The following is a 27,226-nucleotide window of genomic DNA, read 5'->3' as shown; positions in this document are numbered from 1 at the left end:
GGAGAGCTGCCGCCAAGGAGCTAACAAAGCTGACCGCTTCAGCAACGGTGTCGATTTGATCTGGAGGCTGGAGGCTGGAGCCTTGTACGTTACGTCTCCACTGTGCATGCAGCAGCAACATTTTTTGATGGTCATTTCCGACGGGAGCGGCCGGCCAAAGACTGAAGCTGAGGCCAACGCCCTTTCAGTTCAGGCTTCCAGCCAGCGTTTTACTCCTTCAAACCTGAAAATCTCTCTCTCTCTCTCTCTCTCTCTCTCTCTCTCTCTCTCTCTCTCTCTGAATAAGGCAGCAATCGTATCCTTTTTAAAAAAAAAAATTAGCCCCGTTAACTTTCTCTCCCTCACCCTCTCTGTGTGGTAAACGACTAAACGTAGGAGTCCATCACGGATCTATCAGCACAGCCGCACCAGGTACGATGAGCATGAGCCATGTGACAGGTTGTCAACGGGCTAACAAAAGAGGATGGCAATGCCGTGTGGAAACAAGAGATCGAGGAGGAAGAACCAAAAATCCTCTGAATCTCTGACCCCCTTGCCTATCGCGATTTTCTAGGAACGTCGCCACCATTTTTCCAAGAGTTGACTTTCGAGCCTAGGCCATGTTTAGTTGGATCCAAAATTCCAAAATTTTACAAGATTCTCCGTCACATCGAATTTTTCAACGCATGCATGAAATATTAAATCTACACGAAATAAAAAACTAATTACATAGTTTGCTTGTAAATCACGAGAGGAATCTAATGAGCCTAATTAATCTATGACGGGACAATAATTACCAAATACAAACGAAAGTACTACAGTGTTTTACACCCTAAAATTTTTGCAACTAAACACGGCGCTAGCTCCCGCGTTCAAAAGTCTCCTTCTACCAAATCTGGAAAAGGGGCCCACATGAAAATTTTGTTGCGCCGCTGCTTGCAAAGCGTGGCCTCCAACTACTCCATAGGAGCAAAATTTATTATGGTAGACTACAAGACTACGTGACGAAGAGAAAAGAAAAGAAAAAAAAACAGGCGCTTCACAAACCACTTACTACAAGCACTTTATTCTTTGCTCGTGGACCAGCACCATCGTACCCATCGGCTTGAAGCCTGCAGCATGCGTGGAACGGCGCATGGCCGCGCGTCCCAATTGGCTGGCCAGCAGTATTATTAAATTTGCTCTAACAAAGATCTCAAAACTAGGGATGACAAAGGGTAAAATCCACGCGGATACCTATTTCATGGACCCGTACCCGCGAGCCAAATTCTATGTCCACATCCGCGCCCACCACCCGCAACGGGCAGAAACTCATGCCCGAACCTGCTATCCGCGGGTACCCCGTGCCCCGCGGGCACGGCCGTGTACCCACTGCCCCCTCCCTGCGGCGGCGGCGCGAGGGCAAGGAGGAGGGGCGGCGACACGCGAGCAGGGACGATGGGGGTGGTGGCGCGCGGCCAAGGAGGTGCCCGCGACTAGGGAGGGGGCGACGGCGCGCGTAGGAAGGTGGCGCGACGGCGTCACGCGCACAGGGAGGGGGATGGCGGCGCGTGCGCTAGGAGGAGATGGCTGCGGCGGCGGCAGCAAGGAGGACCGGAGGAGGGGGCCGTGGCGGCGCCATCAGGGAGGAGGGGGCTGCGGCGTCCCTTGCAGGAAGGAGGAGGGGATGATGGCGCCAGCTCGGAGGAGCCATCGCGGCGGCGCGACGCTCGCGCAGGGAGGGGGCGATAGCGCCCAGGAAGGAGAAGGGACCTCCGGATCGGATCTGAGAGGAATGGAGGAGGGGGGCGCTTGGTGGGATGGTGGGGGTGGCGGCTAGGAGTAGGCAGTGGATGAGATTTGGGGGGGGAGAGAGATGAGTGAAACCCTAGAAGTTTCTTTTATATACAGAGGTATTGGACCCACATGTCAGCGGATTTGCGGGTTTACGAATTCGGATATCAAATTTTGAAACCCGTTAGAAAATACTCATTGGGTTTGAAGTTGTACCCGCGCCCGCGGATACAAACCTAAACCCAAATCCGCGCCCAACGGATTCGGTATCCGCGGATTTGCAGATATTCTGTACCTGTTGCCATATTGACTCAAAACTAGTACCGGCATATGATGAGGCGAGTGAAGAACCTACAACAAGGAGCTAAGGCCTTTGTGTTGGTTACCCTGATTTATTTTGAGTCACCCCACCTAAAGTCCGTTCAACTCAGTTGAGATCCAAACAGACTTGACTTATAGAGACTTAAATCCATAAGGCACTCATCAAAGGTAGTTTAAAGGGACTTATTTGTACCAAATTAGAAGCCGAATACAATTTATTGGGCGAATAGAGGAAACGAGAAAGCTGCACTGAACTTCTATGTCAAATTTGATTTCAGCTGGAGTGGAAGAGTTACGCACTCTTTTATGTGACAAGTCATGTGGTAATTTTCTTGTACAGCCCTTTGCTATTCAGTCCCGCCAAAAAGCATGGAACTTTGTCTAATACAGAAAAGAATTCACAAGCACACCATACTAGAATAAGTATATGAGGAAATGAATGATATTCTTCAAATGCCTGCTAGAATAAGTGAGAAAGCCAAGGTGGCTCATGAGAAAAAAACCAAGGCTGATCGAGGACTCAGCAGTCAGCACCTCAGAATTGTCTAGTGCTTTAGTTAAAAAAAAGAATTGTCTAGTGCTAGAGAGGGAGTGGAAAAGAATTTTCTATTGCTAGATAGAGAGTGGAAAAGAGGAAAAAGAAGAAAAAACTTAGAGGGAACCAAGGCATTGACTTTGCACCTCCTCGGTTGGGTTCGGTCCTCCTCCCTCTCCCCAGTCCCACCCATTTCCACCTATAAAACACACCCCACACCACCTCTGTTCCAAGCTCGCAACCCAACAAGCCAAGAATCCACCACCACCACCACCGGCGCCGGCAAGCAAGGAGCCAGGTTTCGCTTCCGTCGCTCCGTGCATATCTCTCCGATTCAGCGCCGGCAGGGAGACAGCGGCGCAGCCAAAGCCATGGCGGTGGACCTCATGTCCTGCGGCAGCGGCGGCGGCGGCGCGTACGAGCACCTCGCGTTCCAGGAGGCCGCCGCGGCGGGGCTCCGCAGCCTGGAGCTGCTGGCGTCCTCGCTCTCCCCGCGCGCCGCCGGGCGCGCCGAGTCCCCGCCGCTGGGCCAGATCGCCGACCAGGCGGTCTCCCGCTTCCGCCGCGTCATCAACCTGCTCGACCGCACGGGCCACGCCCGCTTCCGCCGCGCGCCGGCCGCGCCGCCCGCGACGCCCCCCGAGTCTCCTCGCCCGGCGCCCGTCTCGCAGCCCCCGGCGGCGGTTGCCCCGCGGACGACGAGCCTCACGCTGGACTTCACCAAGCCGGCGCCCCCTGCGCCGGCGGCGTCCGCGACGTCGACGTCCTTCCTGTCGTCCGTGACGGCGGGCGGCGAGGGCAGCGTGTCCAAGGGGTGCAGCCTGGCGGCCGTGTCCTCCGGCAAGCCCCCCCTGCCAAAGCGCAAGCACCCCGCCTCCGCCGCCGCCCCCGCCGCGCACCACCACCACGCCGAACCCGGCGCCGCGCGGTGCCACTGCTCGAAGAAGCCGAAGCGGAGCCGGCACGGGCTGTCCTGCCGCACGGTGCGCGTGCCCGCCGCCGCGGGGGCCCACGCGCCGTCGTCCTCCGACATCCCCGGCGACGAGTACTCGTGGCGCAAGTACGGGCAGAAGCCCATCAAGGGGTCCCCGTTCCCGCGCGGCTACTACCGGTGCAGCACCGCCAAGGGGTGCCCCGCGCGGAAGCACGTGGAGCGCGCCGCCGACGACCCCGCCACGCTCGTCGTCACCTACGAGGGCGACCACCGCCACGACGCCGCCGCCGGCGCCGCGCAGTGAAGGATCACCGGACCGGATCACCGTTAGTCCTAGCAGTAGCTCTAGCACGCTTGTTCGATTTGTTCTTTGGGTTAGCGGTAGACGGTCGCGCTCGTGCTGTCTTCTTCTTTCTTTGTAAAGAAAACCATCAATCAAATCAAAGAGAGCCTCTCCAACTGCATCCCCAATCGGGAGTTTTCCATGGCAATCCCAAAGTTGGGATTTTTGTTTGCCGGAATTTGAAGTCCATTTGTCAGCGACTCCTGCAGATTATCAAATCGCACGCCTGCAAATAAAAATTTGCGAGGAAGAAGAGGATTGAGGCAGTCAGGTCGATGAGTTTTGGAGGTGATTTTGAGGTGGTCGACGCTGTCGCAGGCTCGCAGCCGAGCGAAGGAAAGGATGGGCAGGTTCGCCGAGCTCTTTCGCGCAAGTAGGAAGATGGGGCACTACGTTTTTCAAAAAAAGAATCACGCATGTATCAAAAAAAAATCTGGCATGTAGGAAATATTAAATGAAATTTATTTGTAAAAATTTTTTAGGAATAGATGTAATTTTTCGTGACGAATCTAGTGAAAGTAATTAATTGATGATTAACTAGCGCAGGGTTCTGGAGTTAGTTTTATAAATTGATTTTATTTGAATCATAATTAGTGATTAAAGTTATTATTATTCCTAACACATTACCATTATAGCGCGAACCAAATAAGATTGATGCCGGGCCCACGAGCGGAGCCGGTCAAAAGCAGTTGGGCGATGAGGGGTCGCTTTCGTTTGGGTCGGGGGTTGTGGGGTCGCCGCCGGATCGTACGGCTCGCATTCAACGTGCCGGTGCCCAACAGCTCAAGAGTTGACCGCACCCCACACCACACACCCCTGTTGGCCTCCGCTGAGCGTGGGAACCGAAGCGACGCCGGGGCCCACCTGTCGGGTGGCGCACCGGGGCTCTCGCCTTTGTTCGGCGGCACGGCCATTGGCGGGGGCGGCGGCCCCGCTCGGTGCTCCTCTCCTCTCCGTTGACTATTAGGCCTTACAGGCGGCAGGTACAACTGTAAAAGTGGTGTTAATTTCATCGGCATGTAAAAATTAAAAATGAAGCTCAACCAAAGAGTTGGCAAACCCCCAAAAAATTCACGATCTATTATCACTTTTAGATTTTTACTGTATTAGATTCGATATTACGCGTATACTATAAAGTGCCACACCATCTCTATTTTTCTCTAGCTCCGCTCTTGTGTGCTAGATTCTTATCGTGCTCTATATATAGACAGAGATGGTCCTATTTGATTACTCACCACTTGTTGGAAATGAATGACAAGGCAAAGCACCTGGTAGATGCTATGATGCGTGCCGCTTTCATGTGAAGCCGAACGCACTTTTCCACCGTTTTTCTTTTTTGTTTTCATTGTCATGGTGGAGAACAAAGTTCGACAAGTTGCATATTTTTTTTTGTATGGTATTGGTTTGGATCAACATACGAATGTCTCTGTACTAGTATAGAGGAAAATTCCATGCACATGACTGGATCCACAATTTCAAACCATCAGTGGGGCGCTGACTTTTTGCTTTCAACACCAAGGCGGTTTACTCCAAGTGCAAGCAAAGCATCATCTCCCGATCAAGAACTGGTGGACTTTTTGGTGGGTCGACTCTTCCCTTCCCTGCATGCTGGCCCTGTTTAGTTTCAAAAAAAATTTGCACAATACTTATTACATTGAATCTTCAAACACATACATAAAGCATTAAATACATTTGAAAAAAATAATTAATTACATAGTCCAATTAATTAGCACGAGATGAATTTTTAAACCTAATTAGTTCATGATTAAATATTATTTGTTAAGTAATAACGAAATGTGCTACAGTACCAAAATCCAAACTTTTTCACCAACTAAACACACCTTAAGAACCGAAGCTTCTCTTGGTGGCAGTGCATTGGACTTTTGACTTTTGGGTCTGGCGCCAAAGGAGAACGAATGAACGTGGTGCGTGCATCCACGCACTAGCTCCACCTGCACGGCCTCATAGATCATGAAACACGGACCGTGACAGAATTCGTTTTCTTTCCCTAAGAATCTGACTGACTGGCTAGCAATCCAAATTGTTGAACGGTCGCGCCATCACACGTGAGGGCCAAAGCAGCAGCACGCAGGCGATGACTGGTGAAGGCTGGTACCCTCGGTCAACGGTTTACAAAAGTCCTCCGGCCGATCCGGTGGACGAGAATGCATGCATGCTTTGTGTGTTTAGTTCACTTTGCATTTTGCGTTTTTGTGTTTTCGCAAAGAAATCTTTAATATTTGAAGTATTAAATATTGACTAATTACAAAACTGATTACAAATCTCGTCTGTAAACTACGAGACGAATCTAGCGAGCCTAATTAGAGGATCATTAGAGCATTTTTTACTGTAGCATTACTGTAGCAATCGCGTCCTACTTAGACTCATTAGATTCATCTCGCAATTTACAATCTATTTTTGTAATGCGATTTATTTTTCGACTATATTTAATACACCATGCAAGCGATTTACAAAAATTTTATGTTTTAAGTGTAAAGATCTAAACACGGCCTTAGACAAGCAGCAAGGCAATCCAACTAATGTCAACCTTAATTGGCCGGCCACAATTTGAAACAGCTGCTACGTACATGCACGTGTTAGCACCAGGACTACCAGCAAGCAGCTAGCTAGTTCTGGCCAGGGTTCACCAAACCGTCAGTAACCGGTCCCGGTCAAACCGGTCTGGACCGGTTCCGGTTTGGTCCGGTATGAAACCGGTCCAAATTCAAAATTTAAATTTGAATTCAAAAAATGAAAAGTTCTCAAAAAATTCCTAAAAATACTTCAAGATGCGACAAATCTAATGGTGTCAAATTTTCTCAAAAATTCGTTCATTTAGTATAGTTTGCGGGGATTTGAAGTTAAACAAAAAAAACGTGCATACAAAAGTATACAAATACAATGTAAAAGTAGTACAAAAGAGGGTTGGAGGGTTCATTTAGACTAAAATATGTTATACAAACATTTATTTAGTATACTTTGCGGGCATTTGAATTTAAACCAGAAAAGAAAAAAAATTGAATTTGACCGGTTACCAGTCAAACCGGCCGGTATACCGGTACGAACCGGTTGCACTGGAAAGTTTGAATTTAAATTTGAATTTGTCCGGTTCCGACCGGTAACCGGCCAAACCGGACCGGTATACCGAAACCGGAGGCCGGCGATTACCAGTCACCGGTCGGATTTTAAAACCCTGGTTCTGGCACGCCAAACACTCGAGAAACATTCTAGTCCACCCTAGCCGGCGGGCAATCTCAGCTCGCGGCACGATCGACCACCATGTTTATGTTTGACCCTGAGAGCTCCTTCCTAGCTTCGAGATGTTTGGGAGCTTTTGAGGATGGAGATCACACCACTACTATAATAAAGATTTGTGGGAACATCCTGATTTTTTTCGAGAAGTTGGTCAAAATATAACTCGATCCTACAAAGTGAGCGGGGCTACTATAGCAACCGATCCACTTATGAAAATATCATTTGTAGGGAAGGATCACCCCTTCACCCGCCCCCTAAAAATGACGCCCATTTTCAGAGGCGGGTGAGAGGTGGCCCGCTCTAGAAAAAGATTTTCAAATTTATTCTAGAAATTCATTTAATTCAAAAAATAGCAAAACACATAAAAAAGTAAAATTTCTACCATAAGGCTATTGTGATTTATAGAACTACTAGAAAAAATCATTAAAAGTATATTTCAGTGTATAGAGTGATTATGAGTGTGGAAACTACAAAGTGAGCCTTGAGTTATACTATGAGATAGTAGTGTTGGGTACGGTGACTTATACATTATGGTTTCATACTCTTAACTATTATATATGCTAAAGTATAGTTTACATATTTTTTAAAGTTCTACATGTCACAATAGGCTTATTGTTCAAATCTCACTATTTTTATGTGTTTTTCTACTACTTTTGAATTAAATAAGTTGCCAGAATTAAAAAGAAAATCATTTGTAGGGGTGAGGGGAGGCTCACCCACCCCTACAAATGTATTTTCAAGGGCGGGTGAGGGGGTGACAACCTCTACAAATAGCATTTTCAGAAGTGGGTCACCCCTTCATCAGTCCCTAAAAATGCCCCAGACCACCCGCTCGCTCCCCAATCCTATGGTGGCCACGTCATCAATCTGCGCTCCCTCACTCTCGGCTAATCGTGTGTCCATATGGCCTCTACATGACCCGCTTGCTTCCTTCATTCTCCCTCTGATCCCCTCCCCTCCTCTCTTGATATGTTCCCTCCTCTCCCTCCCTGTGCCGACTGCCAGCGCCACCACGCTTGCTCCGGCTGACTAGCGCCGCCCCACCCGCCCTCGCTGTCGGCCGTCGCGAGCCGCGTTGGCCGCCCACTCACTATGCCGCCGATCACGCCGAGCGAACCTCGTGGATCTACGATGTCCATGCCAGCCACCACGAGCCGCGCCACCCATCCCCCACCCGCGAGTCGTGCTGTCGTTCTAGCCCCACCACAGTTGCTGCTGCCCCCGAGCCGCCACTCTGCTCCCCGTACCCACCACAGGGAAGAGAAGGTAGGGTGGCGGGGGAGAGAAGGGATCCCACACCCAGGCGGAGGCTCTGTGTAGCCCGTGTCCCCGCTCGAGGTGGCGGGAGCGTACTACAAGAGGGTGCGAACTGCGTGGATATTCGGAGAAGGAGCGGATACAGAAGCTCGGCATCCTTGACCTCGCGCAGACCCTCACCAACTCTCCTTCGCCACCATCGCCGGCTTAGATGAGGGCATCGGCATGGGGAGGTGGAGGCGGAAGCTCGTGGAGCTGGGGTCCGGCGGCGGGGGGTGCACCTCCTTGTTGTTCTTGCAATGTTAATATTTGTGCTGTTCTCCCCCTTTCCTCCTTGCACATTTCAGAGTTAGATATCATTTTATTTGCTGATTTTGTGCTTCCTGTATCGATGGTGACTGGATCTGATCAGATGTGTTTGTTCTCCCACAACGATCCTGTGACCCTTGGCGGCGGGGTGGGGTGGGCATCCCCATGGGGTCCATGGGCGGCGACAGGAGAGGTACCCTGGGCAGCAGTATGGGAGGGCTCATTTTTTTTGTTTTTTATTCAACTAGTAGAGACGCACGTGCCCTAGGCACATGTTCTAAAAATTTAATGATAAACTTTTTTGCAATTATAAGAAATATTGTAAATAATAATTTATATTTATAATAAAGGTGTGCATGCAACAAGAACATATTTTTTAAAAATTAGTGACAAGAATTTTAGATTCAAGAACTAATAATTTAGCATTACATAGAATAATATCATTTAGTAACAAAAAACTTGCATGTTTCTTCTTTTTTTCTAGCTTTACTTGGAAGCATCGATTTAGGGCTAAAATACAATGCACTATTCTAACTTTTAATTTTAGACAAGTCCTTCTAAAAAAAGATCTTGAGCATCAACACACGTGATTTCAAAAATTCTAGTAAAAAAGAATCCAAAGAACATTATAAAATTCATGCATCACTAATAACTAACATTCTGATATTATATTCACAATATTTTAACCAAAATTTGTAAGCACGTAGAAATCATAAATATTCTCTGTTGACATTTGGGCCATGTAATAATTTGAATTTTAATGTTAATGTATGCAAGGTTCAAATGTCGAAAAGTTTAAATGTACACGTACATATATTAATCCTCCAAACATCACAAAATTTAAATGCACACTTATATATATCCATCGTCACTCTTTTCTTGTTATGCACAAAGCCAAATTAGAGCAAGAGGTCCCACGCGCTTACAAAAAATCTTGATCCCTTAATAAATTACCAAAAATCTGCACTTTATGACTACCATTCTTTGGTGCGTTGTTTGCCGCCTTTTCCTCCACAACGCCACTTCCAACCTCTTCCGCTATTGCTGCCACTGCTTTTGTAGCCCTAAATATCATAAGAAAAATGATCTAAACATACAAACCTATTTCAAAATATAGGAGTTTGGGAAACCATCACCAGTATACCAAACTAATATGAATCAACCAACTTTTATCTATACAAGTTAACATTGGAATTTATCGAGCATGTTAACTCTGATATGACTCCTTTTATCAATGCAAGGATCCTTTTATTCTTTCCTGGTATACAGATTTAACATCTAGAATGGTTTAATATCCCATTCAATTCGACGGATTTCTATGCACCATTGCAACCAACGACCAGCTCAACTCAACTCGCACCTCTAGGGCCGGCTTCTATGGGGACAGGGGCGATGGTGTGTTCTAGAGACAATGGGCGCCGGTTACCTCTAGGAAAACGGGCGCTGGTGCTGACGACCATGCAATATATGACGCTAGGGAAAATAGGGGAACACCAGCAGTGACGACCAGGGAAACACGCGCCATTCGAATGGAAGGAAGAATGGGCTTAAATGTTACCTCTAGCAGCGACAAAACAATATGGGGGCGTCGGTGGACAGGAGAACAATGGGTGCAGGGTGGCCAGCAGAACAATGGTCGGTGGTGAACAAGGGGTGACGGTGTCCAGGAGAACAGAGGCAAGGAGACATGTGTCGTTCCTATAATGGCACTATGGCAGGGAGAATGGGAAGTGATCAAACTTCCAAAGAAGCTACGTTTGAGGGTATATTCCTTCAAAACATACCGTGGAGTTTCGCATGTGCAAAGGAAAGCCGACTTTGTGCGTAAGGAAAGAAATATGTGAGATCAAGTTTATCCCTTAATTGTGCACGTGCGGGCATTTTTCTTCCAAACATACAGTGACACAAATTATGGTCACACAAAGGAAAGTTGAGTTTGTGTCTAAGGAAAAAAATATGCAGGAATCAATTTTCTCCCTTAACTGTGCATGTGAGGGTGTTCCATGCGGCGGGTACATCAGGTGAGTATGTAGAAGGCTCTGGTAAAAAAAAAGTTTAAGGTTTTGGGTGGAAATATTTTCCTTCTATCAAAAAATATGACTCCATCTCTTTCGTCAAATCTTTTGATGGTCTTGCAAATGGGACCTTCGTGAGAGGTATGGATCTAATCTTGGTGAAAAATAATTTCAATTGTTTCAATTTTTAGAGTATAGATTTGTAAGAGAAAATCGTCATGTCGTCTGCTCCTACAAATCTATTTTTAGGGGTGGGGCACCTTCTAACCTGCTCTTAGAAATGTATTTTCTAGAAGCGGAGGAGTGGGTGGTCTACTCATGTAAATCGATTTTCAAGGGTAGGTGAGGGGGTGATCTGCTCGTGAAAATGTGTTTTTCAAGACGGTCGTGTTATCCGCTCATACAAATAACATTTGTAGCTACGAGAACTGCTACTAGCAGGTGACCACACGCATGGCCGATGCGGACAAGTTAAAGCCCATGGCATCCATGCTTTCATCGTCGTCGTCGTCCTCGTCCTCGTCATCATCATCATCATCGATGGAGGCCGCAGGCATGGTTGCCGTCCGTGGTCAACTTGTATTGGTGACCGCATGGGTTATGGGTACGTGACGTGCGCATGCAACTGCACGCCTGGCATGCAGTGCCAGCTCCCAACCGAACAGGAGAGTAGTTGTTTCTGCTTTGAGCAGCGGAGGTGGTGGATGGAGATGGATCCATCATCCGGCCCTGCCGCAGGACTTGAATGAATGATTGAATGGAGACGACGACGACGAGACCCAGCAGGGCAGGTCAGGTCAGCCGCTGTTCCAAGAGTAGGTTCATCTCCGGCGTCTTGCTTTGGCCTTGTTCGGTTTTCCGTGCTAGGAAGTGTTAGGAGATTTTGACCGCTAATTACGATATCAAATAAATTTAATTTATAAAACCAACTCCAGAATCTCTACGTTAGGAACCCAAAAGAATCTAATGAGATCTTTGATTGTGTAATTAGATGATGGTTACTGTAGCATCACTATAACCAACCATCGATTAATTACTGTCATTAGATTCATCGCGAAAAATTATACACATCCCTTAAATAATTTTATATTCGATTTTTTTTAAAAAAACATGCATTCTAGAAATCCTAACCAAACAAGGCTTTAATGGTGGGAGACTGGAAGGCCAGCGACCGACCTTGGCAGCCGGCAGTAATGGCGGCGGACTGACCGCGGAGGCTATGCGCAGGGGCGGGCCGGGGTAGTTGGGAGTTGAGGACGACGACGGTCGACGGCGACAGCTGCCGCCGTGGGTACGTTTGCCCATTGATGGAACTGGCAGCAGCGAAAATGGTAACGTCTCTGCTGACCGTCTGACCTTCCTTCGTCGTCACTACGCTCTGTTGCTCTCCAGATGTTGCATGTTTTTCATCGAGTGTGATCAAACACCGAGCCCTGTTTGGATCTTAACACCTAAATCTAAAATTTTTGTAAATCATCTGTATGATGTACTAAATATAGTCGAAAATAAATCGCATTACACAAATGGACTGTAAATCGCGAGATAAATCTAATGAGCCTATAATTAAGTCGTGATTAGTAGACACTAAATTGTTACAGTAAAACTACAGTAAACATGTGCTAATGATGGATTGATTAGACTCATTAGATTCGTCTCGTAGTTTACAGACGAGATCTATAATTAGTTTTGTGATTAGTCTACATTTAATACTTCAAATGTTGAAAGATTCCCTCCCAAAATCCAAAATCCAAAGTGATCTAAATTAAACAGACCCCGAGTCATGTCGGAGACCATGCATGTTTCCGTGCCTGTTTGCCGGAGAAGTACGTTATGAGCAAGACTGCTACAGTATGTAATGAGAAATTTTTCAATAATTGGAACAAATAAAGGTCCTTCGTCATGTTAAAATGTTTAATGCAGCAGCGAAAATGGTGACAGGGAAGTGTCCGATGGAGGATTAGGGGATGGGCTTGCATTGTAGTTGTAGATTGTAGGCATGCTGCTAGCTTTGCCGGCCGTCACGTCCAACGCTCTCTAGGTGTTGGATGTTTTCATCTGATGATCCAGTGTAAAGAGATTTAAAAGTCATGACCAATCATAGTCGCAATATTACAAAATGATGAAAGACAATAACAAAAATAAAAATATATAAGTCAGCAGAAACTAATAATGTAACAACATTTTGCATTTGATCAATTAACCTTGCACAACTCAGTTGCTTCGTTCGTCGTGAAATGGCTCCCGGCGAGGTGTTCAGGACCTTCACTGTGATAGACCAAATCTTCTTTCTACTCAGTCTCTTCCACTTTGACAGCACTATCATCAGTACGAAAAACCCGGAGTCTTTCTAGTAGGTCCTTTCTGACGAACAATCTCAACGTGCATGACTTGACGATCAGTTGCCGAATCCGGCGTATTGCTGTCTCCCTGAACTTCACTACCAGCAGATTGGGTAATCCTACAAGATCCAGCCTTTTGAGCGCTGCAAAGCTTCCTGCGTAGAAAAACAACTGCTGGCCGATGTAAGAACTGTCCAGGAGAGAAAGGGTAGTCAGGCTGCGTATTCTGTCCAGGCCATCTACATCATCTTGCTGCAGATTGGTCCTGTACAATTTTACCACGGAAAGTGTCAGCGAATGAGAAATCCATTCAGGCATCTTTCCGATATGACCGTCCAGTTTTATGGTTTCCAGGCGTGGGAACTGCAGCGATGCCATCTTCGTGGGAAGATACTCGAGTGTCCCATTATTCCTTCGACGTGCTCCAAGATACAGGTACATCAGTGAAGGGGAAAGCTTTGTCAGGATTTCGGAGACTTCTTCGCTGTTCCTCTGTGTAAGGCCTGTCAGTCCTAGGTGCTTCAACCGAGTTAGCTTCCACAGAGCTTTGGTTGCTGAGTCGGTGCTGCCATTAACGTCCACTATATCCAGCCATTCTATGTCTGCTAGGTTCTCCATACCCTTTGGTATCAGTACACCTTCCGATGGATTACATGAGCAGCTGCTAGCACGAAGAATCTGTAGCCTCTCAAGTTGAGTGATCTCGCTAGGAAGGCTTGTGATCTTCGTCTTCTTCAAGTTAAGAAATTGGAGGAATGGTAACATACCGATCCAAGGAGGAAGCTCCCGAATGCTTGATTTGTAAAGATTCAAGTACCTTAAATGGAACAGTTCACCAATGTGTCTTATGTCCTGCTGGGTGATTCTGGGGCTAGCTTTTGAGAAATCTAAAATTCTCAGTGTCTTCATTTGGGAGGAGCAAATAAGTGAAGCAATGCATTCAGATGGTTTCTTAAACACTGTCAGCGACCTGATACCTGAAAGGTCCACCCATTTATCTAACTTCCTGTCACTCTGGCCGTTTAGTGCTAGGTGACGGAACTTCTTTGCTGGAACAATAATGGAACTTCTACCTTCACCAACTGTAATTGAGAACTTCTCTTCTTGTGCAGTCATTGTTGGAAATAAATATTTCAGTTAAGATATTGTGATCTTCACTATTAAGGAAGCGTTTAAACCATCTAAACGTGATTAAGGAAACCTGATGATAAAACCCTAATGGGCTGTGATCAGCAGGCCCATTAGGCCCGTTTCCAGAGGCTGGCCCCCAGCCCCACAGTGCCTATAAATATAAGGTCGTGGTTAGCACCTTAATCACCCATTCATCTCAATCTAAAACCCTAGCCACCGCTAGTCTGATCGCTAAAGGCACTGGAGGGGTTTGGAAGGCCAAGCACTCCCGTTGGCGCCCGGAGGACGCCGATTCGCCGCAGCATCTTCTACACCGACAAGAACGCCTACTTCCTCTACGGATCAGGCGTAAATGGCTGCTGCAACTGCTAACGCTGGTATAATGTTTACCAATTTATTCCGCATTAGATTGATTTGTCATGAACTAGGTTATGTTCAGATCTTGGGTTATTAGCCTCTAATGTTTAAGCCTGGCTAATTCTAACAATTGGTATCAGAGCCATCTTAACCTAGTCATGCACGGTCAATTTTTGAGTATGTTTATGCCTCTGTTTTTCGTCGGTTTAAGATGCAATTAGATTCTGCATAATGGCTTTTATGTGTTAATCATGCGTGATTAGATCTAAATCATGGTTAATTAAGTTTCTGATCACGAGATTAGATCTAATCTAATTCGGTTTAGGTCAAGTTTAAGATTAATCTTGATCTGTTAATGCTAAGTGTCTCGGATTAGATGCAAATCATTAATGTTTATGCTAATTCATGACTAAACCGAGGCAATTGATGATTAATAATGCAATTAGGGATCTAGGGTTTCGATACTAAGTTTTTCCCCAAATTAAGCCTCTGTTCATGTTTAAATTCCGCAAATTAGATTCAGAACCATGAAAGAGATTGCATCAGTAAGCAATTGGAAGGAGGGGAAATACCAATTTCAGATCCCATGAGAAAAATCCCAAATTTATGATGAACCCTAACCCTAACGGATGAGTCTTTACCTGGAGGTGTGTCTGAGCCATTAGATCTCGGCGAAGGACACCCCAACGGAGCCCCTCGACGGGGAGCCGCGCGACTCGGTCGCATGGCACCCCGGCGAAAGGACCCGGAAGGGCATCACGCGCACATGAGAAGGCACATCAGAAAGCGCTGTCCCTGACAGCTCGCGTGCGCATGAGGCAGGCGCTGCATGTGGGAGCAGTGGCGGCCTGCGGGTCCATGCACCGAAGCGGCGGCCGGCCGGCCGTGCCTACAGCGGCCAGCTCCAGGGCGGTCTGCGCGTGGCACACCATGGGCGCCAGGCGGTGGCCTGTGCGGCCCGCGTGCCGAGCCCCAGGCGGCGGCCGGCGCTCGCAGACGGGGTGGGCGCGCTGCCGGGCCCGCGCGTGGCCCAAGGCGGTGGCTTGCAGGCGCAAGGCGGCGGCCAGCCGGCCCGAGCCGCAGAGCGCCCCAGGCGCAGCTCCCTGCTGCGTGCGAGCGGCGGCAGCCAGCACCGTCCACGCGTTAGGCGCGCGTCAGGCGGGCCTGCCTGCACGCACGCGCTGCGACGGCCAAGGCCCCGCGCGGTTGACGCTGGCGCGCGCGGCGCTGGACTGGAGACGAGCGGCGGCTGTTGTCTGAGGAGAAAGTGGAGACTGGAGTGAGGAAACTAGGGTTCACACGGCCTCCACTGTTTTATACAGCATCAGATTAGTTCGTGGCCCTCCGATCGTAACGAACGGCTGAGATTGTTCCGCATTAGGGTTTCGCGGGATGGGCCAAATGGGCCAAATGCGCAGTTTGGGCCGCGCGCATGGGGATATTTTGGGCTGTTTTCATGAGTTTTAGCCCATTTAATGTTAAAGCCTTATTCTATTACTGTTTCTTATGATATTAGCTCAATTTAATTGCTGTTATGTTTAAAGGCTTTAATTATTTCTGTTGCACTTATTTATTACCAGCATTATGTTAATTAATTTCCATGAGTTATTTAAATGCTTTTAATCATGTTATAATTGCATTTATTCACTGAAAATTATGTTCATCCACCTTAAGCAATTAAGATGCACTCTATTTAAATGGAACCATCGGGAAGTTTATTTAGAGCACTTGTAATTAATTCTGACCATCGTTGATTTAATTACGAGTTTTAATGATAAATTTCGTTTGTTTTCCCCATCGGTGATGCAAATTGAAATTTATGTATGATTTTAATCAGACCATCGTAGGGTTAATTTCATACTTCTTATGCGCATCTTAATTGTGAGTTTAATTAAGTTATTATTCTCATGATTTTCAGTGAACACTGTGACGGGCTACCTGAAGTCCATTGAGCCCCTGAATGGCACCAACTACCCCAGCTGGTATAAAGATGTTCAGGTGGCCATTGCTGTGTGCGAGTATGATCTTGCCTTACGTCAAGACAAGCCAGCAGAGCCCACTGATCCCAATGGTGATCGTACTGCCATTGAGAAGTGGGAGAGATCAGACAGGATGGCCAACATGATCATTAAGAACACGATCACTCCGGCCATCTGTGGTGCTATTCCTGATAAGGACCAGGATGGTAATGAGCTGAGCGCCAAGGCATACCTTGCCAAGGTGGAGGAGAACTTTAAGAGTTCTTCCAAGACTTATGCTAGCACCCTGATCATGAAAATGCTGACTTCACAGTATGATGGGCAAAGTGGAATCAGGGAGCACATTATGAGCATGTGTGACATGGCAAATAAGCTGAAGACACTAGATATGGCTATCTCTGATGGTTTTCTGGTGCACTTCATCATGACTTCTCTGCCAGCACAGTATAGTCCCTTCAAAATAAGCTACAACACTCAGAAGGCGACTTGGAGCATGGCTGAGCTCATTAGCTACTGTGTTGATGAAGAAGAAAGGCAGAAAGCTGAGAGGATGAAGGATGCTGTCAACATGGTCAGCGAGCGCTTTGGGCGTGTTAGCATGAGCAACACTCCTAAGCATCAGGCTGAGTCTGGCAGCAGCAGGCAGCATAAGAGAAAGTTTAAGGGCCATAAGAGCAAGGCCGTGTCACATAAGAAGACCTCTAATGAGAGGCTGTGCAAGTTCTGCAAGTCACCTAAACATGAGCAGAAGGATTGCCATGGATTTAAGGAGTGGCTTAAGAACAAAGGTACAATTACTGATTATGTATCTTTTATTGATGAATCATTCTTAGTGAATTTTTCTCCCAATACTTGGTGGATTGACTCAGGTGCCACTGTGCACATTTCCAATTCACTGCAGGTATTCAGTTCTATCCGAACTATAAGAGAGGGGGAGCGAAGTCTAAGAGTGGCTGATGGCAATGAAGTGAAGGTTGAAGGCATTGGGAGCTTCAATTTGGAGTTACCAGGCGGCTTCAACCTTAGTTTGCATGATGTTCTTTATGTTCCCAGTTTGAAGAGAAACCTTATTTCTGTTTCGCGTTTAGATAAGTCGGGACATATTTGTGAGTTTGGCAACTCAGTGTGCAACATTAAATTTCATAATTTAAGTGTGGGCCTTGGTCATTTGCAAGGCGATCTTTATTTGCTCTCTCTTGATAAAGTTTATTCTGCAATGAATGTGGATGATGTATCGCATAAGCGTAAGCGTGATGATGAGACTTCTTCGAAATTGTGGCATTGTCGTTTGGGCCACATTTCGAGGGGGAGAATTGAGCGTCTCATAAGAGAAGAGATACTCCATTCATTAGATCTCTCAGACTTCGATCAACAATGTGTTGATTGTATTAAGGGGAAATTCGCTAAGACAATTAAGAAAGGAGCTACTCGGAGTACGGGCCTATTAGAAATAATTCATATTGATATTTGTGGCCCGTTCCCAGTAAAGTCTGTTGATGGTTTTGACTCGTTCATTACTTTCACAGATGACTTCTCTCGTTATGGTTATATTTACCCCATTCGTGATCGATCCGAGTCATTAGATAAATTCAAAATATTCAAGGCTGAAGTGGAAAATCAGCATAATGTCACTATTAAATTAGTGAGATCGGATCGAGGTGGTGAATATTATGGGAGACATGCTCCATTCGGCCAAGTACCTGGACCATTCGCTAAGTATCTTGAAGAGAATGGTATAAAGGCCCAGTACAGTATGCCGGGCGAACCACAGCAAAACGGAGTTGCTGAGCGTCGTAATCGTACACTAATGGACATGGTACGTAGCATGCTTAGTTATTCTACTTTATCTGTGGAGCTGTGGATGGAAGCATTAAAAACAGCTGCGCACATACTTAATCGTGTTCCTTCCAAATCCGTGCCAAAAACACCTTATGAGTTGTGGTTTGGGAAGAAACCATCGCTTAATTATTTGCGTGTGTGGGGCTGTCCAGCCGAAGCTAAGTTATTTAATCCACAGCAAAAGAAATTAGATGATAAGATGGTGAGCTGCTATTTCATCGGATACCCTGATAAGTCTAAGGGATACCGATTCTACTGTCCTGATCGTTTCACTAAGTTCGTTGAGACCAGGCAGGCTATATTCCTAGAGGATGCAGGAATCAGTGGGAGCTTTCCGAGGAGGGAAATAAATCTTGAAGAAATATGGGCTGAGCTTCCCATCCCGGTGATTCAAGAAATAGTAACACCTCAGTTAGTGCCGCTGTTCGTTCCTTCCGTTCAGAGTACACCATCTGTTCAGATTACGCCTCCTGTTCAGAGTACTAGCGCTGCTCCGCCTGTTGAAGTAACTCCTGATCCTGCGAGCGAACAACAAGCTGAGCAAATAGTGCCTAATGCTGAAGTTGAGAACCCTGTCGAGGTGCCTCAGACTGCACCTCAACCAGCACCTCAGCCTGTTGAACCATTAAGAAGATCACAGCGGGCTAGGAAACAGACAGTTTTCCCTGATTGTGAAACATACTTAAGTGAAGACATGTATGATATTGGGAAAGCTGATGATCCTAACTCATTTAGAGAGGCAGTATCATGTGAGAACTCTGCCAAATGGGTTGAGGCCATGGAAGAAGAGCTTAAGTCCATGAGTTCCAATGATGTTTGGGATCTGGTAGATATTCCTAATGGAGTCAAACCAGTAGGCTGTAAATGGGTCTACAAGACTAAACGTGATTCTAAAGAGAATGTCGAACGATTCAAAGCAAGGCTTGTAGCCAAAGGTTTTACACAAAAGGAAGGGGTTGATTATAATGAAACCTTCTCCCCTGTGTCTAAGAAAGATTCATTCAGAATCGTTATGGCGCTAGTGGCTCATTATGACTTAGAGCTACATCAGATGGATGTCAAAACTGTGTTCCTTAATGGTGACTTGGATGAGACCATCTTCATGGCACAACCGGAAGGTTTTGTTGTGAAGGGCAAGGAACATTTAGGATGCAGACTTAAGAAATCCATTTACGGGCTTAAGAAATCCATTTACGGGCTTAAGCAAGCGTCAAGACAGTGGAACCTTAAATTCGATCAAGTGATTAAGAAATTCGGATTTAAGGAGAATGATGTGGATAATTGTATCTACACTAAGATAAAGGGTGGTAAATTTATAATTCTAGTGCTTTATGTGGATGATATCCTATTAGCGAGCAGTGATAAGCGTATGCTGCATGAGACAAAGGATTTCTTTCATCCAATTTTGATATGAAAGATCTTGGTGAAGCCTCTTATGTTCTGGGCATTGAAATACACCGAGATAGGACCAAAGGAGTACTAGGATTGTCTCAAAAGACATATATTGAGAAAATGCTTAAGAGATTTAATATGGATAAGAGTAAGGCCACACCTGTTCCATTAGCGAAGGGCGATAAGTTTAGTGAAGCCCAATGTCCTAAGAACCAATTGGAATCAGATGAGATGAAGGACATACCTTATGCTTCAGCTGTCGGAAGCCTGATGTATGCACAAGTCTGTACGCGTCCTGACTTGGCATTTGCTACCGGAATGTTTGGAAGATATCAGAAAAATCCCGGAAAGGTCCACTGGGTTGGTGTCAAGAAGGCATTACGTTACTGCCAAGGCACTAAAGACTTCATGCTCACATACAGAAGATCAGATAACCTTGAAGTTGTGGGTTATACTGATGCTGACTTTGCTGGATGTGTGAATAGTAGGAAATCTACATCAGGATATATCTACATGTTAGCTGGTGGAGCTATATCATGGAAAAGCTCTAAGCAAAGTTTAGTTGCAGCGTCGACGATGCAAGCTGAGTTTGTGGCATGCTATGAAGCAACTGGACAGGCTGTTTGGCTTAAGAATTTTATTCCGGGCCTTAAGGTAATTGACAGCATTACGGAACCTATAATGTTATACTGCGATAATCAGTCTGCAGTATTCTTTTCGAGTAACAACAAGTAAAGTGGTGCTTCCAAACACATTGACCTTAAATATCGTGTTGTGAAAGAAAGATGCCAGGATCGAACCATTAAGATTGAGCACATAAGAACTAATTCTATGTTAGCGGATCCGCTCACTAAAGGCTTACCACCGAACGTGTTTAAGCAGCACGTTACTAATATGGGTTTGGTGGATAGTCTTTAGGTCCTGGTTTAGGGCCATTATGACTCCCAACTAACGAATAAGCGTTCTACCGAGGTGTTTCAGTGAGACTGTGGGTAATGGGGTCCCAGTAGTGTATCAAGCTACTGACGACGCATTGGTCCGGTACTTTCTGTTACTACTAAGGGTGAACATTAGTATGATACGAACATTAGCCTTAACCGTTCGATCAAGTGGGAGAATGTTGGAAATAAATATTTCAGTTAAGATATTGTGATCTTCACTATTAAGGAAGCGTTTAAACCATCTAAACGTGATTAAGGAAACCTGATGATAAAACCCTAATGGGCTGTGATCAGCAGGCCCATTAGGCCCGTTTCCAGAGGCTGGCCCCCAGCCCCACAGTGCCTATAAATATAAGGTCGTAGTTAGCACCTTAATCACCCATTCATCTCAATCTAAAACCCTAGCCACCGCTAGTCTGATCGCTAAAGGCACTGGAGGGGTTTGGAAGGCCAAGCACTCCCGTTGGCGCCCGGAGGACGCCGATTCGCCGCAGCATCTTCTACACCGACAAGAACGCCTACTTCCTCTACGGATCAGGCGTAAATGGCTGCTGCAACTGCTAACGCTGGTATAATGTTTACCAATTTATTCCGCATTAGATTGATTTGTCATGAACTAGGTTATGTTCAGATCTTGGGTTATTAGCCTCTAATGTTTAAGCCTGGCTAATTCTAACAGTCATGACCAGGATATCTCTCATCATAGGATGGATCCAGCATGTTTTACATGACCTGTTCCTTTTTAATCTGGATGCCTTGATCAAATTCCGATCCAAGAGCTCCGATAGATACCCTTCTGCAACAGCCCTGGAACTCATCCCTGTCATCTCCCTCACGAGGCCTTGTGCCACCCATCGGTGCAGTACAGTTTCCACATGGATGTTTGAGTCCTCTGGAAAAACACTAAGGTATAAGAAGCATGGCTTAAGATAAGGTGGTAGGCATTTGTAGCTCTGAGTCATCACTCTCTTTATTCTGTCTAGTCTTGGGTCATTGTAGAGCAATGAAGGAAGATCTTCACATAGTTTTCCCCATTGATGTGGGGGTTTTGATGCAAGTAAATCTGCAAAGGTTTCTATAGCTAAGTTTAGGCCCCCACATTTTTTCACTACTTTTGCAATGGTGTCAAATGGTGGTTCTGGTGGTTTATCTAATTTATTAATAAGGATGTCTGGGCCCAGATCTTCAAGTCCTCTCTGTCCTCAGGGCTCAATTTTGCTTTTTTTGATTCAAGAACTGATTTTTTCAGATACTCAAATGATTTCAACTCGGATAGTAGTGGGACGCTGTGAAAAAGAGTACCTGATCCTATCTTATTCCTTGCAAGATGAAGGATCTCTGTTGTCACAATAATCCGGCTTCCAGCTATGCTAATACGAGGCAGTGCCCTTTTGATGCGAATCCACGCATGCGATCTCCACAAACCATCAAAAACAATCAGGAACCGTTTTCCTTTTAGCTGACCCTGAATGTGATTGGCTAGCTCCTCTTCTTCACTAAAATATCCAGCTTGGGTTGGTGGATCAAGAGGGAGTTGCAAAATCATAGTCTTAAACACCCTTTTGACGTCCACAAATGGTGGCAATTCGATCCATGCATGACAATCATGAAAATGTCTTTTGCTCTTATCATATATCTCACGAGCAAGAGTAGTGCCTGATCCAGACATGCCAGCTATTGCAACAACCTTGGGAGCTTCTTCTTCTGTGCTGGTTTCTTGGGTTGATGTATATTCTTTTGTCGGGGCTTCGAACAACAAAGCCACCTCTTTCTTCTTTTTCATGTCACCAGAGGAATCATTTTCAGTCGTGCCTTTCAACAAGGGAGAACGCACATGGCCCAGTACCACTGTAATAGTCAAATTACTTGAGGCGGATTCGTAGGGAGGGACAAGATGATACCGCCTATTTCTTTCGCTCACCTCTACAATCCTGGACCTAAGATCACTTAACCTGCCAGCAAAATGGTGGAGAGCTGATCTGTAATTGAGTATCCTCTGTGACCAACTAGATCTGTGGGTGAGGACAATGATGTGTTCCTCGAGGCAGTCTTCCATGTCATATGCTAAATCTTTCACTTGCTCCGCCCAAGGTTTAACCATTCGATATTTTGGGTTCTCCTCTTGAATATCCTCAATGTGTCCGTCGCCAAGGAATGCTCCAATTGTTTGTAGTTCATCCTTGATGTACCTGCCAGTGGATATCACAATTTCTTTTTGAGGGAACGATGAGAACATTTTATGTCGAAATGTAGGCTAATGGAGTGAGAAACTAAGAACTCCTTGTTGGCCCAAATGGATCAATTTCATTAACAAAGGATCAAAGGGCAGTTATACATATACATATACATATAGCGAAGACACCTCTTTATCCCAGTCCTACCCAGGCGGCCACGGGAGGTAAAAAAAAATCCTCCACGTGATCCTATCGATGGTCAAGATCACCCGGGGCAAGGCTATACCTAGCCCTATCTAGCAATATAGATAGATACATGGATGTGCAAGTGTACTTATCTAAGATTCTCCCCCTAAGTCTCACATAGTGATCCCAATCATGATCACCCCAATCCTGAACCGCAGCCCCTGAAACTTGACTCTCCAAAGAGATTTGTGTACTGATGTAGTTGGCCTTGACACTCCCATCCTCCAAGCAGCCACTTTATAAATACTTCACCATGATGTGCTTGCTTTGCTCATGGAAGAAAAGGTTCTTTGTCAGAGCCAGAGTGGACTTGCTGTCCACCAGGAGCTCCACTTCTTCAGCATCTCTGCCAAGGAGATTACCAAGCAGTTGAGCTAGCCAGATCGCCTGCGTCCAAGCGGAAGTAGCTGCAATGTACTCTGCCTCACAACTTGATAGAGCCACTACCTGTTGCTTGACCGACTGCCAGCTGACAAGACACTTGCAGAGGAAGAACATCATCACGCTCGTACTCTTGCTCATATCAATGTCGCCGGTGTGGTCGCTGTCACTGTAGCCGATAAAGTGTTCTATGCCAGGAAACCTCGAGTAGTGCAGGCCGTAGTCGAGGGTTCTCGTGACGTAGCGGATGATCCTCTTAACGACTTGTAGATGCTCCGTCATCAATCGCTGCATAACCGACTAACGTAGCCGATAGCGAACGCTAAGTCCGGCAGCGGAGTAGCGAAGGCTCCCCACAGGGCGTTGGTACTCCGTGGCGTCAACCTCCTCCGTGGTGCTATCGCGGCTCAGCTTCAGCCTCTCCTCCATCAGCATGATAGAGGGGTTGCATTTGGTGAGCCCAGCAGCAGGGCATAGCCATCCTTGCCCCACCGGTAGACGGAGGCTTCGTGCGGGCTTTGCACGAACCCCATGGTCTTCACGGTAGTGTCCAGCATGGCTTCCCAAGCTCAGGGTGCCTGCCATAGGCTGTAGAGGGCCTTGCGCAAGGGAAGGACCTTTCCCTCCTTTCCGGGGATGACGAATCCTGGCGGCTGGTGGACGTAGATCTCCTCCTTCAAGTCATCGTTGAGAAAAGGCAGACTTGATGTTCATGTGGTGGACGCGCCAGCCCTCCTGGGCTGCCAGTGCGACGAGGAGACACAAGGACTCCATCCGCGCAATGGGCACGAAAGCATCGTCGAAGTCGACCCCCTCCTGCTGCACGAACCCGTGTGCAACCAATCAGGCCTTGTGCTTGACAGCCGCACTAGCTTCGTCTTTCTTCAGCCTAAGCACCCATTTGAGGGTGATCGCGCAGTGACCGACTGGGAGATTAGCCAGATCCCAGATCCGGTTCCTCTTGACGGCATCCATCTCCAGCTACATCGAGGCACGCCATGCCATGCTGCGTGTTCCTCCGCCTCAGCGATGGAGTGGGGCTTGCCGTCATTGTGCGTCAAGTGCAGCTCCGCCTCCAAGTCGTGCAGTACAAGTCCAGGTACCAGCTGCTCACTAAGTATGTCCTCCACAATGCAATGCCGCAGAGGCTCGCCATTGTGGTATGCATTGATGTGGTCCTCGTCGTTGGAAAGCGGAGCGGCAAACTCCACCGTGCAGTGCTGGCGATGCTGAGCTTGGAGGAGTGGACATTGGGGTAGGCGTACTGGGCGCCGACATCGATGTACCGGGCACTGACGTAGGCGTACTGGGCGCTGACGTAGGCGTACGGGGCACCGGAGTTGGGGCAGACATGATCGGTGAAGGAGAGCTACCTACTCCCCTAGCTTCGTCGAAGTGAGCGTACTCAATGACGAAGTCGCTGATCTTCGAAGTCGAGCTGTCATCCACCATGTTGTCCCATGCCCAACCTCGACCCTCATCGAACACAACATCACGTGCGATGCGCACACATTGTATCACATGGTCGAGGATGCGGTAGGCCTTCACGCTGTCCGCGTAGCTGATGAAGCCCCCTGGTTCGCTCCTGTCGTCAAGCTGGCCGACGTGGCCAAGCTCCTTGACGAATGTGAGGCAGCCAAAGATGCGAAAGTGATTGACCGCCGGCTTGCGGTCGTGCCACACATCTGGACGCGAAGGCTAGCGGTTGAGCAGGTGAACGGCGGTTGGGGGGGGGGGGGGGTTCACTGGAGCCGCCGGCGTGCGAGGCCCAGCTCGCCGGGGATGCTGATACCATTGTTGCGGATGAGGCTGCCGTGGCTAACTTGGCACCACTCCCCACCGGTGGTGAGGCCTCGGACTCCGACCCCGCAGAGGGCGAGCGCGGTGCTCGCGCCTCTTTGTTGGTGGCGGCCGACGTCTCCCCGGCGGTGCTCTCGGATATTGCGTCTTCAGGAGCCTTCGTCGTCGAGGAGACCCGAGCGATGGTCGTCTTCTCCCCCCGGAGGCCCGACTCGTCCAATCTCCCCCAGGACATAGAGGACGACCAGTTCTAGGCGCTATCGGGGATGATGGCCGCATTGCCGGGGACGATGGCCATGCTATGGTCCACCTGGGAGCGGTATGAACGCTCCCGCACCGACGGAGCACGACGACTCGCTGCAGTGAGCGATGAGCTCCCCACCACTCGTCGGGAGCTGGACCCTGCTTGAACGCAAGCCAATATGGATGCGGTGTCCATCAGCCATCTACACCGCAAGCGGGATCGGCTCCAAGAGTCATTGGACGACCTCCGCCCGGAGCTGGACAATCTGCACTAGGAGCGGGACGACCAGGTGGCCTGACTCCAGCAAGAGCACGACGAGGCAGCCGGTGAAGCTTCCACTGACCGGCAACTCCGTCAAAGTGCGGAGATGTCGTGCGTCGATCTCCTGAAAAGGGTGCAAATCCAGCCGAACGAGATCAATGCGTACCTCCGCGACACCCTCGAGCTCCAGCGGATGATCACTGGTGAGCCTCGCCTTCTCCCGCTTTTTCCCTTAATCCGCCAGGTTACTCTATCTCGCGCCTGGCATCTTGCACAGTCATTGAGGGTAGGCATCGGCAGGAGGCCACAAGGTTGCGGGACCTGGAGTATGCGCTAGAGCAGGAGCAGCGGCAATTCGCCGCCGAAGACGAGGAGCACGACGCCCTCCGGGTGGCCGTCGATACGGTGCTCAGCGATCTTGGCGTCACATCGGACCAGGGGACGAGCTCGCTTGCGGTGCAGGTGCGAGACCCATTGTACCTTGGGGTACATCGCACCTTCACTATCCTGTGTTCTCACTACGAGAACGCCAACCTGCAGACGCTCGGCCGAGGCTTCTACCCGGGTTATTCCGAAGAGGAGTTTATGGAGATCGAGGAAGCCGCCGCTCCTTCCGCCCAGGATCTTGCTGCAAGTATGGAGGAGGAAGTCCTCCCCAACAGAAATTATTTCAAACACTCGTGGGACAACTTTTGGGGTCGTCGTGCCCAGTGAACGTTTTATGAACTTGGTTTCTGTAAAGTTTGATCGTTTGACTCTGCCGTGACAACGGAATGACTTTGTGTGATGTTTTTTTGGTAAAAGATCATCGCAGGCCCGCCTTTCCTGATTATGCTGGTGAGCTAGGTGCCGTAGCCTCTGGGGCGTAGGTTCTTTGCAGTCCGTACAGTTTTACTTAGTTTTCGTGCTTTTGCGACCGCCACCGCTCACCCTTGATGCACAAGAGGGGGACAATGTGGATAAAGGTGTTTTCACACATATGGATGCATTCCTGGTAACCCCCAAGTGAGGTCTAACCCGCGGCGTGCTCGGGGTCTGGCATCACTCTGAGACTCAACAGTAGGGAAAAAACAACAGTTTGGAAAACAGGTTTCAAAAACTTGAAATCGAACGAGCATGTACAAACTGCGGATAGTTCGTTATGCTGAGGAGGGTAAATGACAACATAATCAAAAGGGGGTATGTAGCTGAATCGGGATAAGGATGAGTCGACAGGGTACTTCGTCGCCGGTGGTCGATCAGGGCGCGCCGGGGACAGGAGTCCGGTCCGCCTCCCCAGCGCTCAGATGCTTCTGTCTGGCTTGGGGAAGTCGTGTTGGGGGAGCCACCTTGGACTAGACAACGAAGGCACGATGCCCGAAGACCTGCTTCCGAGGAGCGGGCCCGGGAACGGAGCCGGGACTGAGACCCACGAGCGAAGC

The 27,226-nt window shown here is 47.8% G+C and overlaps 2 protein-coding genes across 2 annotated transcripts; one reads left to right on the top strand and one right to left on the bottom strand.

Annotated features, from left to right (window-relative positions):
• The first annotated feature begins 2,784 nt into the window (after window positions 1-2,784).
• LOC120680074 (WRKY transcription factor WRKY51-like) lies at window positions 2,785-4,025 on the top strand. Its single transcript, XM_039961718.1, has one exon. The coding sequence runs from the start codon at window positions 2,980-2,982 to the stop codon at window positions 3,844-3,846; it is 867 nt and encodes a 288-aa protein (XP_039817652.1). The 5' UTR covers window positions 2,785-2,979; the 3' UTR covers window positions 3,847-4,025.
• Window positions 4,026-13,009: 8,984 nt separating this feature from the next.
• Window positions 13,010-14,176, bottom strand: LOC120677976 (disease resistance protein RPM1-like). Its single transcript, XM_039959152.1, has one exon. It carries the CDS (start codon window positions 14,174-14,176, stop codon window positions 13,010-13,012), a length of 1,167 nt encoding a protein of 388 aa, XP_039815086.1.
• Between the last annotated feature and the right edge of the window lie 13,050 nt (window positions 14,177-27,226).

The sequence above is a fragment of the Panicum virgatum genome, chromosome 6N, assembly GCF_016808335.1.
Source record: "Panicum virgatum strain AP13 chromosome 6N, P.virgatum_v5, whole genome shotgun sequence".
Classification (NCBI taxonomy): Eukaryota; Viridiplantae; Streptophyta; class Magnoliopsida; order Poales; family Poaceae; genus Panicum; species Panicum virgatum.
Note: the sequence above shows the minus strand (reverse complement) of the source record. Positions and strands in the feature narration are given on the sequence as shown.

Excerpts from the sequence above, each read along its gene's own strand:
- LOC120677976 (XM_039959152.1), bottom strand. The coding sequence starts at position 14,176 with ATGACTGCACAAGAAGAGAAGTTCTCAATTACAGTTGGTGAAGGTAGA.
- LOC120680074 (XM_039961718.1), top strand. The coding sequence starts at position 2,980 with ATGGCGGTGGACCTCATGTCCTGCGGCAGCGGCGGCGGCGGCGCGTAC.